The following is a 20,166-nucleotide window of genomic DNA, read 5'->3' on the forward strand; positions in this document are numbered from 1 at the left end:
ATTCAGTCTTAAACTGGCTTAAACAGACTCCCTCTAGTGGTGGGTGGAAGGAAGAGGTTTTACTTGGGAAATCCTTTCCTCAACAGGTCATCCTCACTACTAGAAGGTGTAGCAGGTGAAGCTGGCCGAGGTCCGGTATCCTCATGGTTCAGGTCTCTCTCAGTTGCAGCACCGCTAATATCAACGAGGGCTTACTGAACTGGTCTTACACCTCAGTCTCAATTTATTGTACTTACTTCTATGGACAGGAAGCAGTTGATAAATGATGATGGATAAACGTAGTGATCCCAGTTTATTCAGCGTGTTGTCGTCTCCATTATTTAGTCCACTTCATTGTCCTCTGAGCCATTTGATTGGTCATGGAACATAGTTTTCTTCAATGGACCCACTGCTTTAAACCATTTTAAATTAAGTTCATCTCAATAATCAGCCCCCATGTCACAGACCTCACCAACCTGTGTGATTTGTCTGTTGTTTGCCACAAGTTAACACTTTAACCAGTTTGTTGTTTGCCAGCCCTGTGCTGTCTGGATTGCATCGCTCACATCCTCCTCGAATTTACTCATTTATATCATCGTCTTTGTCCTCTTTGTTCATCTCCTCTTGTATATACTGAATGATATGGCATAATAATCCACTCTGTAAATCTTCTAAACAGCCACAGTCTCAGGTGGAGTTTGCTGGTAGCAGGCTCCTCTCTCTGTTCCCTTCACATCCAAACCTTCCTCGGACATCTGGCTCGATACCAACTTGACGCCTTCTCAGTCTGCAAATTATCTGAGATCTGATCCGTGTTTTTTTTTTTTTTTTTTTTTTTTTTTTTAATGTCACTATGGAGGAACATCTCTGAGGAATCGGTCTTTACCAGCAAGTTCTACCTCATATTGCGGCTGTTGAAGTGTAGCTCGTTGCTTGTTCACCAGTCGACTCAAACTATCATTAACCTGCTGTGAAAGTCTTGGACCTGTTTCCTCTTTCCCTCTCTCTCTCTCTCTCTCTCTCTCTCTCTCTCTCTCTCCCCCCTCCTCCATGAATGTACACTGACGCTCCCACCTCCTAACTTGTTGTTGACAGCCAGCCTGTGTGGTAAAGCTCTTCTTCCTGCTGCTCTCCCCTACCGCACGCTAGCCCGGAGCCGCATCCCCCGTCCCAGCATGAGTCAAGGCTGCAGTCGCGACACCAGTCGCGAGAGCAGCCGCGACACCAGCCCCGCTCGGGGCTTCACTCCTCTGGGTGAGTACCGCTCACCGGCCCGGCGGCCGTGGAGTGGGCGGGCCTCGCCCCCGCCGCGGTCAGTCCCATCCACCCAGTCCACCCCGTCTGTCACCTGTCCCTCATGTCTGTCCTCTTCTGAGCATGAACTCGCCGTCCCGGTTCAATGACGCTGCTCTCTCTCTCTCTCTGCTCATCTGCACTTTCCGTTCTCGCGTGACCTTTGCTGCTTGCGACTCAAAGAGATGTTTGATTATGTTTAACAACTAAATTAAAAACAAATATGGTCTCCTGTCTCATAAAAGGTTGAAATAAGACTAATTCTTCTGACAGACAAGTTAGAATTATGACATAAATAAGGTGAAGTGTCACGAAAATACATCTGAAAAAAATTAAATAAGTTCAAATTTCTCTTTCCGTTATTTCAAAATATTGTTTTGCCTCCATCTTTAAAATGAAATGAAAATGAATGAAAATCAATTTTTCAAAATACCGGTATGTATGTATATCTCCATGTTTACTTTAGTTTTAATAAAATACTAAAATCGAATGATTAAAAGATAACTTTTGCTACTGGATCCGAAAGTCCCTGCACAGCCACACAACACAACGATGTGGTTTTACCGATGTGTTTGCTTTTAGTGTAGCTCAACCTATTGAATGTAAATTAGAACTTTCCCTACATCTGCATCTTCTTTTTTGATTGACCATTGACGTTATTTGTGTTTTCTATAATTGTACTGTATCCATGAGTTTGATGTCTTTTGACTTTGCCATCAGTCCACATAAGACTCTTTTGTTGTCCCTCCGCCTGTCCATTATTGCCTTTGTACATTTCTTCCTCGTGTCTCTTCTCTCTTCATGGGTGATTCCTGGTGCTGCTGACTTTAATTGAAAATGAGTTAAACTGGAGTGTCTTTCATGTTTTTTACTCTCCTGCTCTCTGAGGCTGTCGTCTCAACTGTGACAAGTCTTTTTTCCTGATTCCTGAAGTAACTCGGTCCTCCTGTCAGTAATTTCAATGGGGCAGCGTTAGCGTTAGCCTGAATCCACAGACGCTGTGATTCGTCACAACCCTCATTAAGCATTAGATTATTTTCAGAAGAGTGTTTTGGAAGTTGGTCTCTTCTCTCAGATTATTGGACATCTTCTTCCCAGTAACATCCAGATTATAGAGCATCTTCCTCCAGTTAACTGGGGTAATTTCACCATTTTGAGTTTAGAGAGCTATTCTTTTTTTTTTTTTTTTAACACTGGAAAGAATGCAATGTCGAAAGTGTGTGTATGTGTGTAGGTCCACCACTAACCCCCAGGTGTGAATCCCCCTCCCCTCCCTCCCCCCTCCAGCCTCGCGACGCCACTCCCGTTCTACCAGCGCTCTTTCCACGGCCGACCCCCACGGCCAGTCAGGTGACCTGCATGCTCAGGCTCCCCTCCAGCCCTCCTTCAGTTGTTTTGGTTGACAGCAGCGATGTCTGCTCCCAGCATGCCTCAGTGGTTGTGTTTTTGTTTTTTATTATATTTTCTTAGCCCCTGAGGATCAGAACAGTTTGCATCTGTGGAGCATGTGAATCATCACACCTCCTTCTGCAGCGGAGTGTGTTCCCAGTGCCTCATACACACTCTTTCTGTTTCAAATCAAAGCTCAGATCTTTTTTTTTTGTTCCTCTGGGGTGCATTGTGGGTAAACTGTATCCATTTTCTCATCCCTGTGCTTCTTCCCTCGAGTTGTGATGTTTTATTTTCCTTTGCCGGTTTTATTTTCGGTGGTTGGAATGATCCCTGATGTTATTCTTTTCAGTTTTAAATGCGTTTAAAGTGTTTCAGTTGTGATAAAAAGCAGGTTGGGTCACGTGCCGATCGCCTCGTGTTCGTTCGCTCACCTGTCTCCCCGTTCCTTCCTTTTAGATCGCTACGGTTTGATCCACCAGGCGAGGATCTCTGCCTCGGTGAACGCCATGAGGGTCCTGAACACGGGCACCGAGGTGGAGGCGGCGGTGGCCGACGCACTGGTGAGATGCTCGCAGGAAGTAACAGTTTGGTTAAAAATAAACAGCGCTGCAGGAGAAATCAGCTCCCTATCGAGCACAGGGAAGGAAGTCAGACCTCCGGATACTTTTAAACCTCAGGATACTTTTCATTCCTTTAGTTTATGTTCCGTCTTTATGGTAGTCCAGTGAACGATAACAGGGTGTATTATAATACCAATCAAAACAGTGGGTCAAGAAGCATCTATCCAGTGTAAGTCTATTGTTGGGATGTACAGGAATAACCACACACTTTTTTTTTCAATTATTATTAATTCTTTACTGATTTTTCTGTTGTGAAGTCAGAATATCAAAGGAGTAGAGAAACAGGATTCTCCAGGCTAAATAGTTTCGATTCAAATCCATCCTCATCAACCTCTCTGCTCTGAATCCTAAAAGGAGCATCCAGTGGCTCTTACAGTGTGAAAGATTTGTGCCTGTAAAGTTTAAACTTCATCTACATCCTAACTGTCAAACTTTTACTATTTGTGCAAGTTGGGTTTTAACCTTCCTGATTATTCTACCCCTGTAAACATGCTGTACTACTATGCTTAGTTTCACGGACGGCAGTGTGTGAAACCTCAGTCACTTTTCTTTTAAGATCTTCTTCAAGCACACGTTCCTTTCTTTTCTTCATTATTTCGACTGGATCGTTTTGATCGGAGAGAATTCTCCTGCCATCTCGACGCACCTCTCTCTGTTTCCATGTGGCGTCTCGCTCCAGCTCCTCGGTAGAGATGCGCGGATGGCTCATTTTTCCATCCGCAACCGCTTCTTAAAATCTCTATCCGCCCGCACGAAAGATTTTTTTATCAATTTTCAAAACCGAACCCGCCCGCCATCCGCAGAATAGTGTGTTGGCTATTAAAATGTTGCTTTTTTTATTTGAATGCTTCAACCGCAACCCACTCGAATGTCATTAAAATCTTAATTTTTCGACACGTCATCCGCCCGATCCGCGGTTATCCGCGGGCTCCGCGGGTGCAACCGCAATCCGCGCATCTCTACTCCTCGGTCCTGCAGACATGAGAGCGTCTTTCATGTTCAAGTGTTCAAGAAACACTTTACTTTCCTTCTAATCTAACTTTTTCTGATGCTTGGAGTTTTCCAGAGTTAGTTCTTCTGAAGGTTTGAAACAGAACGTTCAGAAGCAGCAGGCAGGTGAAATAGCTGCAAAGCCATTGAGTTTTGGGAATTAAAGTGTCAGATTGTTTTAAAGCAACTATATTATGTGTGATTATTGTAAACAGGAAACCAAAGATATTCAGTGTTTTGGGATTTTTTCTTACAACGTTCAAAGATTTTAATATGTTGAATTACTCTCATGTTCTGACGTTGTGGTTGATTCTAAACCTTCTTTGCAAATGGAGCTAAAAACACTCCTTGCATTCTGTACACAGTGCTTTGGTAATACCATGCAGTCCTCTTGGTGAGGTTTAAGACTTTAGCGATATGATTGCACATAAAAATTATAATGTATCTTTAGTTGTTAGTTTCATATTTTTTTTCATCAGAGATTTTTCCTGGACAGGCGGCTGAATGTTGACGTGCTTCAGACAGAGTTGTGTGTTCCTCCTTTAAAAGCCTCCCTCTCTCCTTCTTCCCTCCTTGTTGCGTTGCAGCTGTTAGGAGACTCCAGGAATAAGGTAGTCCATCCTTTCCCGTCCTGTCTCCATTCCCCCACGCTTCCCCACACTAATTACCTTTCAGACCACCGCCTGGCTTGTGACTCCCAAACCCCTCACCCTCTACTTACTTCACATTTTCCCATCAAATGTGTGTCTGTGACTTCCTCCCTGCAGAGACATGTATGTCAACAGCCACACACACACACACACACACACACACACACACACACACACACACACACACACACACACACACACAGTCGGTACATTTTTCATTTGTGTTTGTGAATGTTTGTTCCTGGCAGTATTGCACCTGCAGTCAAAGCGCCTTTTCTTCCTTGTGGCACCACCGGACTGGCTTTTCATGTTCATCCAAGAGAAGAACGATCGGTCAGGGTCACAGAGCTGCTCTGAATTACTGATGATGAACTGAATAACCGGATTAAGTCTGGATGTGAAGCTTAGAAGAAACCTACTGAGAGAACCAGCAGCAGAATATGTGTAGATGGAGGGGGTATCATCATGCTGTAGGGCTGCTTTGCAGCCTCTGGGACTTGATGCATGAACCCTGTTCTGCAGAGTTCGAGGTGAAGATCCCAAAGTACAAAACAAAAGACAGTTCATTCATTTAGGGGCCCCTGTTTAATATTAATCGGTCAGGTCCATTAAACGATAACCTGAATAACATAAAGATATCGACACCTCCTCATCTCTCCTTTATTTTAGTGCAACAACATACAACAACATACAAGTGCACAAAAATAAGACTTGTCATTTCGTATTAAATCATGAAAAAGTCTTACGATTCGGACCAAAGGACTCAGACTCAGTAATTCAGAGTTCCACTGTTGGTTCTCTTAAGTTTAGTAGTTTTGTTCCCCAAACAAACCTGCTGTGAAGAGAAGAGACGGCTGCATGGCTGCGAGGCGCCGAGGCCTCCCCGAGCATGCTGGGTACGAGACGGGATCCCGCATGTGATCTCTGTTCACGCCCGCAGAGGAAGCCCCTGAGGCGGCGCTACGAGTCCCCGGGCATGTACTCCGACGACGACGCCAACAGCGACGCCTCCAGCGCCTGCTCGGAGCGCTCGTACGGCTCCCGCAACGGCGGCATCCCGCACTACCTGCGGCAGACGGAGGACGTGGCCGAGGTCCTCAACCACTGCGCCAGCTCCAACTGGTCCGAGAGGAAGGAGGGGCTGCTGGGCCTGCAGAACCTGCTCAAGAGCCAGAGGATCCTCAGGTGGAGACCCACGAGCTCCTTTTTTTTTTTGTAAAAAAAAAAATGTCTGAATCACGTAGTTACATTTTTTGAATTTAAGCAAAGTTTCAGAGCCTGCCATTTTTATCTCATGAAATTTTTTTTTCCTTTCAAAATATTTTTTCTCGAATTCCAATTTTATTTTAGTTTGTTTGTGTCTGACATTTTTGTGTCAGATATATTTGTTTAACAAAAATCAATTTTTTTCCCACACAAAAATCTGACTTTTTCATTCATAACTTGGTCTTAAATTTTTCTAAATGCATTCCTAGGTCAGAATTTTGACACAAATCTAAAAATTGTTCTTTTTTTCTCTCCAGAATTGTATTTACAATGTCACATTTTCACTTTAATCTGAAAAAAAATTCAGAATAATTTGTTTAAAAGACATGTAATTAAATTGTTCTAGATTTTCTCCAGACCTCCTCTGTACTGTGAGGATCAGTGTGATGAAGATCGTTTAAAATGCTGAAATCTGCAATCATGTATTCATCATCCTGCTCCATTATATTTCTATGCGAACTGATGATCGGGTGTGTTTGATTCTTTCGTCTTGTGTTTCTGCAGCCGAGTGGAGCTGAAGCGGCTGTGTGAGATCTTCACCAGGATGTTTGCAGATCCACACAGCAAGGTAGAGGAAATCTCTAACTGTGATTTGATTGCATGACAAATAAAACTGGATTTTCAACATAATTTAGATTTCTGATGTTTCATACACACTCAAAAAGCAAACAGTTCTAACAATGTGCTAAAATAGTTTAACTACTGGACTGATTGTTTGGACTGATAAATGCTTTGTTATGGACTGAAAACTGCCTTGAAATGCAAAATAACAGAATTTAATAAAAAGTGCAATTCAAAGCGCATTTAACTTTAGAAATAATGCAATTATTAGTGATTAAAAAAAATAATCTTTTGACATTTTGAGGATTTATGTCAGCACAGAAATGGCAGTCGTTTTTTTTTTTTTTTTTTTTTTTTTTTTTACTTTTTTTTAACTTGAGTTTGTAACTATAAGCATGCGGCACCACATCATTCTTTCTTTATAAAAAGTTCATATTAATCTGTCATACTGGTTATTTGTGGTTCTCAAATCCGGAACAATCAGAAAATTAATGTTTAAGTCCTCATTAAATCTGGTGCCTGTTTTAAAACTCCTCCTGTACTCACCGGTTTGACCTTTGTGACCTTTGTGGTACTAATGGCGTGTCTCTCGTTGCATGCTCCGTCGTGACGTGGATTTTAACATCAGAGAGTAAGTGTCATCTTCTCTATTCTGAACGTCTGAATTACCTGAATGTGAAACTGGCGTGTTTCTCAAAGCGTGTGCGCTGGCGTGGCTGTGCTCAGGTGTTCAGCATGTTCCTGGAGACCCTGGTGGACTTCGTCACGGTGCACAGGGAGGACCTGCAGGACTGGCTCTTCGTGCTGCTCACGCAGCTGCTGAAGAAGATGGGCGCCGACCTGCTGGGCTCGGTGCAGGCCAAGGTCCAGAAGGCGCTGGACGTCACCAGGTGTGGGCGCCGCTCCGCCTTCTCACGCCGCCGGGGGTCGTACTGCGCGGCTCTGTGGTGAAGCGTCTCCTCTGCGTGTGTGTGTGTGTGTGTTAGGGAGTCCTTCCCGTTCGACCAGCAGTTCAACATCCTGATGAGGTTCATCGTGGATCAGACGCAGACGCCCAACCTCAAGGTGAGAGCCCGTCCGGAGGTCCGGCCGCCGGTGAGCTGCCGCGGCGAACTCTGAACACGGCGCCGTGTCCGCAGGTGAAGGTGGCCATCCTGAAGTACATCGAGTCCCTGGCTCGGCAGATGGACCCCACGGACTTCGTCAACTCCAGCGAGACTCGGCTGGCGGTGTCTCGGATCATCACCTGGACCACCGAGCCCAAAAGTTCAGACGTCAGGAAGGTGCGTTCGGTTTTCTCACGTGCTTCACGGTTCAGGAGAAACTGAAAATCCCGCTGGAGTTCTGTTTCTGTCCGTCTTTAAACTCTTTCAAACATCTGATCAGACAATATCAACTCATGAGGTCGGAATATCTCGTGTCTTTGGATGTTTGTGGAGCTGCAGTCATAAATCCAGATACTCGGCTCTCTGGGTGAAAACGGCTTCGTGTCCTTGATGGACACAGCTCACATGTCGTCTCTGCGTCCCTGCTGTTTGTTTGTCCGTCGCTCTTCCTCCAGGTGAAATAATCACTCAGTTTCAAATCAGTAAATGAAATCCACCGGTCAGAGTGGAAATGAAGTCTTCACCCTTCTCCTGTGGACATCTGACTCTTTATTGACTTGAAATTAATTTAATTTGGTTTTAATCAAAGGAATTGTCAACCTTTGATTCAGCTGCTTTTCAAAGTGAAGCACAGTGACTACATTTCTAATGAAACTGATGAAAAGTGCGGATTGTCTATTATATAGTGAGGAAACACTGAGGCAGAGTTTTAAAAAGTTTAGAAACAAAGAAAAATAAAAAACGAAGAAAACCGTTGCAGCATTAGTGAAATAGCATTAGCATTAGCATGGAAGCCGTGAACGGTGCATCTCCAGGCTTTGCTGTTGTAGAGCAAATCTGGAGCGCCAGATCAAACAGTTGTTTCCTTTATAAAAAAGATCCAGCAGATGTGCTCGATGTGCTTCTTTACACTTATTTAAAGGTTATGAAGTTCTCATTTTACTACTATAACACAGCAATCATACTATGTTTTCACCAAACGTGAGAAAGGAATCAGGAAGATCGTCCTGGCTTTGAGTGGAAAACGCGCCGCCCGGTGCGTCAGCGGCCATGACAGTTTGGTTCTGTGGTTCAGGAGCAGCAGTAACGCCTGTAACGCCCGTTGTTTGCCCCAGACCCTCCATAGCTGGGTGAGCGAGGAGCTGGCTGGCAGGTCCAGCCCGGGCGCCTCTCTGGCCGCTGAGGGCCTCCAGGAGGAGAGGTGTAAGCAGGTAGAGGCTCCGCCCCCCGAGGCCCGACGCCACCGAGCACGCTGCACCTAACCTGCCCGACTCGTAGACTCACAGCGACGCCCCGGCGGCTGAGCAGACGCAGCGTGTGCCTTGCAAACTGATCACTCGCCTGTAGGCCGAGCTGGAGGCCGGACTGCAGGTCCCAGCGGGACCAGCGGGACCAGCGGGACCAGCGGGACCAGCTCGTAGCTCTGTGTGATGGACTGCCTAACGCATCCCGTCTGGACTGGAACTAACCCCCTGTCACTCACCCGCATGCCGCTCAGATCGTCACAGAGCTCATTAAATCAGGTGAAGAGAATCTCAGTCAGTCAGAAACGCTCTTTTTATCACACTTTCCTTTCAAAGCTAAAATTAACAACTATTTATCACAGTTCAGACTTTTTGTGACGTGAATATTAAGCATGTAGATATCACACTTATACATTTCAAGATAAAAGTAGTAAAGAAATCAGTTTTTTTTTTTTTACTTACAGCCCTATAAAGACGTGATTCTCAAAGTTCAGTGTGATCCTGACTCATTCCGTTTCATCAAGACTTCATTTAGTTTCCTAGAAATACTATTGTATCGTATTTTTATGTGACTGATGGCACAAGAAAAAAGGTTCTGTATGGTATGTACAGATAGATAACTCACATGATCAGCCTGAGAAAGGTTTGACTTACAGTCTTGGAAACGTGGTGTAAAGCTGGTATAAAGCAACTGCCCTGTTTCCCAGACTATCAGCTGCATCATGAAGAAGAAAACAGCATATTTAAGTTGCATTTATTCCTCCACATCCAGATGTAGATGCAGGTTAACCTTGACTGCGTGTCGCACTCAGACAAACTGTGAGCGTGACGACGGAGTAGCTAGAAGCAGCTGGACCTGGATTTTCACATCTGGACGTGGAGGAACCGATTCAGCAGTGATGGTCCTGATGTGAGGTGGCCGGGCGCTCCGTGTCCTTCACTCTCCTTCAGCTCTCTCCGTTCTCTCAGTTACTCACCTGCATGCGGCGGACTGGACGCATCGACTGTGTGTTTGGAGTTTTTCCACTGAATGACGCTTTTCAAACAGCTGTTAACGAGTTTCTTTCACAGGCAAAACAGCGTAGCGGCGTGGAAACAGAGGAGCCGGTGAGGTGGTGTCCATGGGTTCAGAGGTGGCTTCTTTTATTTTCCAGGTTTAGTTTCCATCAGAGTCTCAGACTTTTTTTTTTTTTAATTTTCAGTGTGGATTGATGTGAAAAAATGATTTAAAAACTGATTCTCATATCTGGGATATCTTTCCTTTACCTAATAGCATCAGTTCAAGGATGTTAGAAAACGTGAGATGCCTCATGGTTGTTTTATTGAGTTAGACAGAAGCAGGTATTAAAATAATCAATATTCAAGAAATTCCTCAACAACTTGAACAGATTAACTCCCTCGGCCTCTTCAGTTTTTTTGTAATTTCAGACTGCAGTTTTAAGCATCTTTATTGTTTCCTGTCATTTTGGCTGCTGGGGTTCTTTAAGCATTTTCACAACTTTTTTTTTTTTTTTTTTTTTACTTACTATTTCATAAAATGTTGAAATTTTAGCATTTTTAGCCATTTAAGCACATTTACCACAACTTTGCTTTTCCTTTGCTGATTATACTTTTATGTGAACCAGTGAAAACACATCTGTCCACAGTGACTGAAGCTCTGCTCATCTGAAGATTGTGTTTATTTGGGTTTATTCATTGTCAGCTTACTAAGAGGGGGAAGTTACAAACAAGTTAAACCTCCAATAAGGAGAGTGGAGTTGCAGTTCGTTACACTTTTTTTTGTTTTTTAAAGATAAAGACGTTTCTTTACACAGTCTGGCTGCCAACGCTTGATCAGTTCCTTCATTCATCTGCTGGAATAAATCTGTCTGGAGAAGCTCGTTCAGTTTGAAGCAGAGAGCCTCTGAACCCGTGCACGCCTCCGGTGCTTCCTGCGTTGCGGTGCAGTGTGGCGTGGAGCGGAGCTTCCTGACCTGTGGCGTTTCCTCCGGCTGCAGGCGGCTCAGGTGGTGCTCATCTCGCTGTTCGAGCTCAATACCCCGGAGTTCACCATGCTGCTGGGAGCTCTGCCCAAAACCTTCCAGGACGGCGCCACCAAGCTGCTGCACAACCACCTGAAGAACTCCAGCAACACCAGCAGCAGCGTGGTGGGTGCTGCACGCCACACACACACACACACACGCCGCAGAGCCTGGACTCCATCTGCTTTGCCTTGCAGGGATCACCCAGTAACACCCTGGGCCGGACCCCGGCGCGCCACACCCCCAGCAGAACCAGCCCCCTCACCTCGCCCACAAACTGCTCCCACGGAGGACTGTCGCCCAGGTAGCCTCCCGACACACACTCCCCACCGGGGCGGTCCACACACTGTCAGTTCAGGTTCATCTTGAAAAGACAAGTTTAATGATGAAATGTAGAATCCAGTGAAATGAACCAAAGTAAACCTCATGTCTGACACCCCTGATGTGGAGCTGGACCCGAGGAGGGTCAGTGGGGGCGCTGGCCTGAAGGAGGGACCTAAACAGTGAACAGCTGCTTTATATTTAGTGTATTCAATCAAAATATATGTTTTTCATAATCCCCACTTTGAGATTTTTACTTTATAAAAGAGATAACTGTAATAAATGTTGGACTCACATGTGGGCCTTCCTTAAAGCTGATGTTGAAACAGACAGATGGGGGTGCCAGTCGCCTGGCCAGTGGCTCTTCTGCCGCTCTGCATTTTATGTGCGCACCGCGCTGATATTCAAAAATGGCCTCATATCCTGACTATAACAGAAAAAGGGAAAACAGCTCCTCGGCATAAACAAATAAAATGGTTAAACTCGCAGACACCACACATTGTGAGTTTTTTTTTTTTTTTTTAAGAAATTTTAATTGACTTCAGATCATTAGCATGTTTTGTGGCTCCAGACAGATTTTTTTGTAATAAAACTGAGGAAAAAACTCTTCTCTGGTCGTTAATGTCACAGATTGGTTGATCTGGTTGGTAGAAAACGTGTTGAGTTCCTCCAGTGTGAGCTGCTGGCTCTGATCTCACCCCTCACCTGCGCTCTGACTTTAACCTGGTGGCAGAAACCCACAAACACTCCCTCATGGTCTGATTGGATCTGAACACTAACCCCCCCACCGCTGCCACTCGCTCCAAACCAAACCAAAGCCCCCCCCCAAAGTCCAGTCAGACTGCTTCTGTGGGGTTCTGCCGCCGTCCTTTTCTCTCATCTAAACTAACCCTGGAAGCTCAGACTGGTTTCTCTTTTCTCTCTTCACTCCTCCCTCATGCTTGTTGTCCTCCTGTCTCCCCCCCCCCCCCCCGTCTCGTCTGCTGGTCTCCTGCACCCCCACCCCCGTCTGTCTGTCCATCCATCCTTGCCTCTTGGCCGCGCTGTCCCTACAGTCGGTTATGGGGTTGGGGTGTGGACGGACTGTCAAAGCACCCCCCCGCCGCCCCTCCTCCTCCTCCTCCGCCTCACTCCACCCCTGCTGCCCCCTCCCTCAGGGTCCTGCGCAGAGCCTACTCACCCAGGTAACGGGCGGCCTTGGACCCTGCATTTTTTTTTTAATAACTCCCGAGTGTTTCTTAAGCTTTGACTCCCCCCCCTCCCCACCCCAGTCAATACTAATGCTTATGCCCCGTCCCCCCCCACCCCTCCTCCTCCGCCGAGGCGCGCTTTGTATGAACTCCTGCCCGTCTCTCTCCCTGCCAGCATGATGGAGTACGACACGGAGAACATGAACTCAGAGGAGATCTACAGCTCGCTCCGCGGCGTCACCGAGGCCATCCAGAGCTTCAGCTACCGGAGCCAGGAGGACCTGAACGAGCCGGTCCGGCGGGACGGCAAGAGGGACGACGCAGTGAGTGCTCACAGAAGGTCATGTGAAGGTCAGAGGTCATCTTGGGTTCATCCTGACGTTGCACCCCGATCCGTCCTGTCCTGGCAGGCGGGCAGAGAGGGCGTGGCGTCGTCCCCCGGCCCCGACGCCCGCCTGGGCCTGGACTCGGTGGAGGGGGGCCGCACCGCCCTGGACAACAAGACGTCGCTGCTGAACACGCCGTCCCCCCGCTCCTTCTCGGGGCCCCGGGGCCGCGAGTTCGCCCCGTACGGCTTCGGGGAGACCATCTGCACCTACGACAAGAGCGCCCTGAAGGAGGCCGTGTTCGACGACGACGTGGAGCAGTTCCGCGACTGTGAGTGCGCCCATGCGCCCCGCCCTGCCCCGCCCCCTCAGTGTCCCCCTGACCCCCACCCTCACCTCTCGCCCCCCCCCATCGTCTGGTCGGTCATGAGTGAGCTCTCTTGTCCGTCGTCTGTCTGTGCTTCACGTATTGTTGTCATCACATCCTCTTTCTCCCGTGTCGTCACTGTCCCCACCCCCCCACCCCCACCCGACCCATCTCCATCTTCACCCCCCCTTCCCCCCCTCCCCCCTCCACAGGCCGACGTCAGGAGAGCGGTGAAAACAAGATGACGCTCCCAAAGGTCTTTGCTCCTGGTAAAACCTCCGAGCCCTCCGACTAGTCCGACCTATTCCTAACCCACCCCGTGCATTTACTGACCCCCCCACCCCCAAACCCACCACCCCCACCCTGACCTTCCAGCTTTGTCTCATATTGTGTCGTCAATAGTCTTATTAAAGATCAGCTTTTTTCATGCTTTTATTTTGAAACCTGGTTGATCTTTACATGTTACCTGAACATGTCTGGATTCTAGTTTCGTTGAATCTTATCTTATTTTTCTGCTTTGCTAATTAACCAACAACACATCATGAAACTAACTGCCTTGTCCAAATAGTTCCACGTTTCATTTCTTCCTGAAAATATAAACGAGGAAAAATGAAAACAAGCCCTGCCCCCCGACACATTTACTTGACAGTAGCAGTGTATTTTCTCAGATAAAACACTCCATATGGATCATTTACATGCATTAAGTTTGACATAACAATGAATTTTCGCTTTTTTGTGCAGCCTTTTAATGTCACAGAATTAAAAGAGGCTTTTTAACTGTTTTGTTTGAAGCAGTTTGATCAAATATGAAGATAAAACCAGTCTCCCTCCCTCCTCCCTGGTCCCTCTGTCCCCCCTCCGTCCCCCTCAGTCGGTCAGGACCACTCGGACATGGTGGCCGACCTGCTGAAGGAGCTGTCCAATCACAACGAGCGGTCCGATGAGCGGAAAGGCGCCCTGGTGGAGCTGCTGAAGATCACGCGGGAGGACAACCTGGCCGTGTGGGACGAGCACTTCAAAACCATCCTGCTCCTCCTGCTGGAGACGCTGGGAGACAAAGACGTACGTCCCGCCGGGTCCTCGGCGCCGGCGGCTCCGCTGTGGACTGACGGCGTTCTTCTTTCCGTCCCGCAGCACACCATCCGGGCTCTGGCTCTGCGGGTGCTGAAGGAGATCCTGAGGAACCAGCCGGCCCGCTTCAAGAACTACGCCGAGCTGACCATCATGAAGACACTGGAGGCTCACAAAGACTCCCACAAGGAGGTAAACACAGGAGGAGACCAGCAGAGGAGGAGCGCTCCTGTTCAGAGAAATACTTCCAGACTTGCTCTCAGTCTGTTTGCACTTTTCTTTATTATTCAGTTTTTTCTGAATGAATATGAACTACCATTGGATTAATTCATTTTCAGTAATTTTGCTTGTAAAAAAAGTGATTATTTGCAGAATAATCACAATTAAAAGAATGTATCATTCCTCAGAACAACTTTCAGATAAATCAAATCTTTGGAAAGATCCAGATGTTGTTACTGTTTCATATCCTGGTGAGTCTAAGAGCCTTAACTGCTGTAGGTTAAAATTTCTAGATCTATTTCATGTTTGCAGAATATGGCCAACATCATAAATAAGCACGCACACGCACACACACACACACACACACACACACACACACGCACACACACGTCATTTTGTTCAAAAGAAACCGCCAATGATACTGTAACTAACAAGAACAGCCAAACACAACAAGTCCAACCTTTGACCCCTCACTGAGGGACACTCGGGTCGGAGGTCAGGTCAGTCACAGTTACAGTACAGAGGAAAATTACCGGGAAAGAATTGACTAACAGTGGACTCATTTTCCCTTTACTGCAAGTCCAAAGGAAGGAAAGAGAGAAAAACGACAAGCTGAACAGAATAAAACAACTAAGAACCATGAGGACAGCTAAACTGGCTGGAAAAATTTAAACCGCAAAAACATTTTCTGTGGTGAAAATTGACTTAAACACTCAAAATGGTCAAAACATGAACGTGTGTGTGTGTGTGTGCTTGCGTCGTCAGGTGGTGCGTGCGGCCGAGGAGGCGGCCTCCACCCTGGCGGGCTCCATCCACCCCGAGCAGTGCATCAAGGTGCTGTGCCCCATCGTGCAGACGGCCGACTACCCCATCAACCTGGCCGCCATCAAGATGCAGACCAAGGTCATCGAGCGCATCGCCAAGGACTCCTTACTGCAGCTGCTGCCGGACATCATCCCCGGACTGCTGCAGGTGCACAGCGCCGCCGCCGCCGCAGCTCGCCGCCTTCCTCACGCATGGCAAAAACAAGGCGTTAGCATCAGCCGGGTGTTAGAGCGCCCCCTGCTGGATCACAAATCCAGCTACAGCCCAGTGTCACAAGCCTCTGTAGAGATACTCCAATATTTAACTTTACACTTCATGTTTGAAATGGATAAATCACATTCAGCAGTGGATGGAGGCTTGTGCTGCACCACAGTAAACACGTCCTGTTCCTCACTTTCAGCGTTTCTAAGCTCTGAGGTGAATGTTTTTGCTTCATCGCCGTGCTGAACCGGACGGGTTAGCAGGGTTTTTGGGGGCAGACGCAGCAGAAACACCCCTCCGGGCTGCAAACAGGCTTATTTGGACAATGTTCATATTTGGACACTGGGAATTATTTGCCTTATTTGTCCCTGAGAGTGTTTGCGTGTACTCTGCACTCTCTGCGGCTCCTCCCACGTTCCTGCTGACCCCCCGTGTGTGTGTACGTGCGTGCACTTGTGCGCGGACGCGGCGCCTGATGCTGCCCGCTCTCTCCGCAGGGCTATGACAACACCGAGAGCAGCGTTCGCAAGGCCAGCGTGTTCTGTCTGGTGGCTATCTACTCTGTGATTGGAGAGGAGCTCAAACCCCACCTGGCACAGCTCACGGGCAGCAAGGTAGTGACGAGTGACACACACACACAAACACACACACACACACACACACCACCTAAAGCTTCTCAGCAGACACGGAGCCTTATCTTCTTCCCAGGTTAGTATCTCACAGCCAGTTCCAGCCAGCTGGCCAATTAAAAAACAGGGCCGCTGAGTTACGTAAAGTTCAGGTCTGAGGGTCAGGTTCTCCTGACTGGAAGGCGCCTCCCCTCACGTATGTTGAAAAACACATCATAAAGAGGAAACACACAGATGTAGATTAGATTTATTGTCCACGTCCAGATGTAACGGCTGATAATCAATCCAGGTCCAGCTGCTGCTATTCCAGAACATTCTGTCAATTTGCTCTCCAGCTCCGCCCATCATGTTTTTAGCCCACGATTAGCCTCGGAAATTATACTGTAGCCACTTTCTGTTGTCATACAGTGACATCTAGTGGTCACACGTGGTATGTACTGATTGTTCAGTCACCTCTTAATGTCAGTCACATGGCCAGCCAAACTGCTGAAACGGGTTTGGCTTATAGTCTGTGACTTCCCTGAGCTGATGTAAAGAAGCAACTTATGTCTTAAATACTGTATATGCTTACATACCATAAATGACCACTAGATGTCACTGTAAGACAACAGAAAGCTGCTACAGTACCACAGAAAAACCTTCCAATAATGCTGGATTTAACCGACGGCTAGAAAAATGTCATTCCGTCCTCTCACTTCAACTGGAACGGCAGAAAGTCTCCACCCCTGAGCCTGGTTCTGCAGGTTCCTTCCTGTTGAAGGTTTTGTTTTGTTTTTTTCCTTTCCACTGTCTCCTCTACTTGCTCATGAGAAATTGTTGGTTTTTGTCCTTGAAGTGCCTTGAAATAACTGTGTCGCATTTGGTGCAACGCAAACAAAATTGAACGGAAAATCGATCGGTGGGTGCCCAGAGGCCAAAACTGGCTGTGCAAAAAAAAAAAAAAAGTTTTTCAATGAAAATAGCTTTTTCTACTCATCTAGGACACAACAGTTTCCATCATAATAACCCGAACCATACAGCTCCACATGAGCAAGCAAAAGCAACTGTGGAAAGAAAAAACTCCCTTTTACTGTAACAAGATGAAAACAGGCTGTTGAAGTGAAATCACTGCAGTGTTACCAAAATAAAAGCCTCCTCTCAAAGTTTTCAGCATGCCATTTGCAGTCTGGGAGGTGTTTTTATACAAAATGCCACCATCGCTGTGTTAGTAGGAAGTACATAAACATCCGAACTGCCTTGAATGTCATTTATATTGTTTATTTTCTCTTTTTTATGTGATTTATTTTGGGAACATTTTTTCTTTTGGGACATAGGAACTGATGTTAATTTGTAGTATTGTGCAGTTTTGACAAGTTTTGAGGCGGCTGTGGCTCAGTTGGTAGAGCGGGTCGTCTCTCAGTCGGACGGTTTGCAGGTTTGATTCCCTTGTCTGTCGAAGTGCCGTTGAGCAGGACACTGAACCTCAAACTGCTTTTAGGTTTTCCCGCTGCCTGACTCATGCTTTCATGTTTCCCAGATGAAGCTACTGAACCTGTACATCAAACGAGCTCAGACCACCAACAGCAACAGCAGCAGCTCGTCGGACATCTCCTCACACAGCTAATGAGAGACGCTGCACCCCCCCCCCACCCCCCCTGGCTCTGCAGTCTGAATGTAGCCGCCATGTTTGGTTTCAGCTGAAGGAGCGCAGCAGCACTTCCTCCTGGATTAAATCATCCACTCGCCTTTCTTTGGGATGAAGTGTCATTTGGCTGGCCCAGTGATGGTCATCAGTTCACACGTTGCTCATATTACAAAAAAAAAGAAGAAGAAGCTTGACAGAAACATGAGAAAGCACTGTTTGAGTTGTTTCAAAGATCCTGATTTTAACTTTTATTTTGTAATCTTAACTCCACTAGGTACTGAAATAACTCGATCCCCGCGGTACATGACCGACAATCCTTCAGAGTGCAGATCTTCATGCTGAGGTACAGAAGGTGAAGCCGCGGTTCAAACTGGCGGCTTTTGTCTTAAAAAAAAATCACAATCAAGCGCCTGTGAAGGAGGACGCGGTCTGGATCCAGTCCAGAGCTTTTAATCTGGACTCGAGCCTGCGCCGTGACTCCTGGAAGACCTTTGTAAATATGGAGAGACATTCGAGAGGAAACGCAACCTGCAGGACGGCTGAGAGAGCTGCAGTGTTATCTCCTCTGGTACACACACACACACACACACACACTCACACACACACTCACACACACACACCCAGCTGTTTTTGTACATACACCTGCTTCACAAAACTTTCCATCATGTTTAAGAAAAAAAAAAAAGGTCGACTATCATCAGTTCTTTGCACGTTAGGCGAAATAAGAATGCATGTAGTGCTGCGGGCGTCCTGCGGGCGTCAGCGGCGTCCTGCGGGCGTCCTGCGGGCGTCAGCGGCGTCCTGCGGGCGTCAGCGGCGTGCCGCCGGCGTGCTGCCCCCGGAGCATCCGGGGGTCTTTTAGCTGTTCAAGTGCACTTGTACCATTGTCACGTCTGTGTGGGGAATTGAGTGAACCTGCTGCTGATTGGAGCTTTTGTTTGTCTCAGTATTCAGGGAGGGAGGAGTTTTAGAAAAGCTTTAATTGCTTGGTTCTCATTTTATAAATCAGCTGACCCCCCCCCCCCAAGGTACGGTAACTCTATTGGAGGAGGTCGGATTTCGGTCAAGTGGGATGATCTGATTTGTTCCCATTTTCCGTGTGGCTCTGCCGATTGTTGAACTTTTTGAGTTGACAGTTGTTCTCCCTTGGAGGACGACCCGGTTCGTGTATTTAAGTAAATGAATGTACAGGATTTCCATGTTTTGTTTTGTTCTCTCCACCCCTGCCCGCCTCCAGCTGCTCACTATGCATGTCCGAACAGTACACTGTCCCTCTCCTGTCTCCGTCGCTCATGTAAGATTCAAACCTGTATTTATATATTTTATTTGATTTTATTTGGTTCTCATGACGAAACTGTACAGAAGCTTTTTTTTTTTTGTTCTTTTTTGTTAACATCCACCCTTGATCGGTTTGCAACGATGTAAAGAAACTGTTTGCTCAAGAAATAAACTGATTGAGAACTCATTTGTCTTCTGGCTCAATTTTTTTGTTGTGTGAAAGGTTTGTGAAAAAAAAGAAAAAAAAAAGCACAGCTTGGTGTGGATCCTCCTTCATCCATTTACCAGAGTAAACATTAACCTGCGGCCTGAACTGCGGAGCTGGATTCTGTTATGTAAACTTTAACATAAAGCCTTGTCACTGAGTGCTTCGAGGGATGTTTTTGTTCTTGTTCTTCATTGTTCATTTAGCTCCACTAGAATTGCATCTGAAATCATGAGGTTGTTAATAATGGTCACACATGGCAGGACTGCACAAACATGAATTTATGGACGACGACTGGTGCCGTCATGGCGAGGAATTAATATTCCAACTCAAAGCGTGGAAACTCACACGGGGCGCCAGGGAAAAACTATGAAAGACACTGAGGAAGCAGTGCTGGAATGGTGTGTGATCAGAGTGCTGTATGTTTATACTATTACATTGAATTAATATTGTATAATCTCAGCAGGTTATGGATTAACGGGGTCAACATGGCGTCATGGCCTCTGCTGCAGCAGCGGCGTTGCTTTACGATGTGATTGAGTTCATATTTTTGGAGAATAATTGTTCCCTCGTCTATTATGTAAGCTGTTCTGCAGCGTTTCTCCGTGTTATGATTGGTCAGACGCTGCAAACGCCACCTCACATTGATCAGGATTGGTAAAGCCTGGGTTAAATTACCGAGTTGATAAGCAGCTTCATGGTAGCGCTGCTCTGGACTGAGAATGTCAGTGAGTGACGATCCTGAAAACAGACTTTTCCCAGGTATGTTAATCCACCTCCATCGTACA

The 20,166-nt window shown here is 46.7% G+C and overlaps 1 protein-coding gene across 2 annotated transcripts in view; it reads left to right on the forward strand.

Annotated features, from left to right (window-relative positions):
* Window positions 1–19,249, forward strand: part of clasp1a (cytoplasmic linker associated protein 1a) — a 70,716-nt gene extending 51,467 nt beyond the window's left edge. Inside the window, exons 25-45 of one of the 2 annotated variants that reach the window (XM_030111568.1) lie at window positions 1,075–1,233; window positions 2,560–2,622; window positions 3,121–3,224; window positions 4,862–4,885; window positions 5,865–6,109; window positions 6,695–6,758; window positions 7,380–7,382; window positions 7,478–7,641; window positions 7,738–7,816; window positions 7,891–8,034; window positions 11,099–11,248; window positions 11,320–11,426; window positions 12,499–12,627; window positions 12,809–12,956; window positions 13,044–13,290; window positions 13,539–13,595; window positions 14,198–14,388; window positions 14,461–14,589; window positions 15,382–15,588; window positions 16,140–16,256; window positions 17,788–19,249. In XM_030111568.1, the coding sequence (XP_029967428.1) occupies window positions 1,075–1,233; window positions 2,560–2,622; window positions 3,121–3,224; window positions 4,862–4,885; window positions 5,865–6,109; window positions 6,695–6,758; window positions 7,380–7,382; window positions 7,478–7,641; window positions 7,738–7,816; window positions 7,891–8,034; window positions 11,099–11,248; window positions 11,320–11,426; window positions 12,499–12,627; window positions 12,809–12,956; window positions 13,044–13,290; window positions 13,539–13,595; window positions 14,198–14,388; window positions 14,461–14,589; window positions 15,382–15,588; window positions 16,140–16,256; window positions 17,788–17,874 (2,618 nt within the window). In that variant the 3' untranslated portion in view covers window positions 17,875–19,249. The remainder of the gene's footprint in view (window positions 1–1,074; window positions 1,234–2,559; window positions 2,623–3,120; window positions 3,225–4,861; window positions 4,886–5,864; window positions 6,110–6,694; window positions 6,759–7,379; window positions 7,383–7,477; window positions 7,642–7,737; window positions 7,817–7,890; window positions 8,035–11,098; window positions 11,249–11,319; window positions 11,427–12,498; window positions 12,628–12,808; window positions 12,957–13,043; window positions 13,291–13,538; window positions 13,596–14,197; window positions 14,389–14,460; window positions 14,590–15,381; window positions 15,589–16,139; window positions 16,257–17,787) is intronic. The other variant, XM_030111569.1, reaches the window with a different exon arrangement.
* The last annotated feature ends 917 nt before the right edge of the window (window positions 19,250–20,166 follow it).

This window comes from Salarias fasciatus, chromosome 16 (assembly GCF_902148845.1).
Source record: "Salarias fasciatus chromosome 16, fSalaFa1.1, whole genome shotgun sequence".
In the NCBI taxonomy this organism is placed as follows: Eukaryota; Metazoa; Chordata; class Actinopteri; order Blenniiformes; family Blenniidae; genus Salarias; species Salarias fasciatus.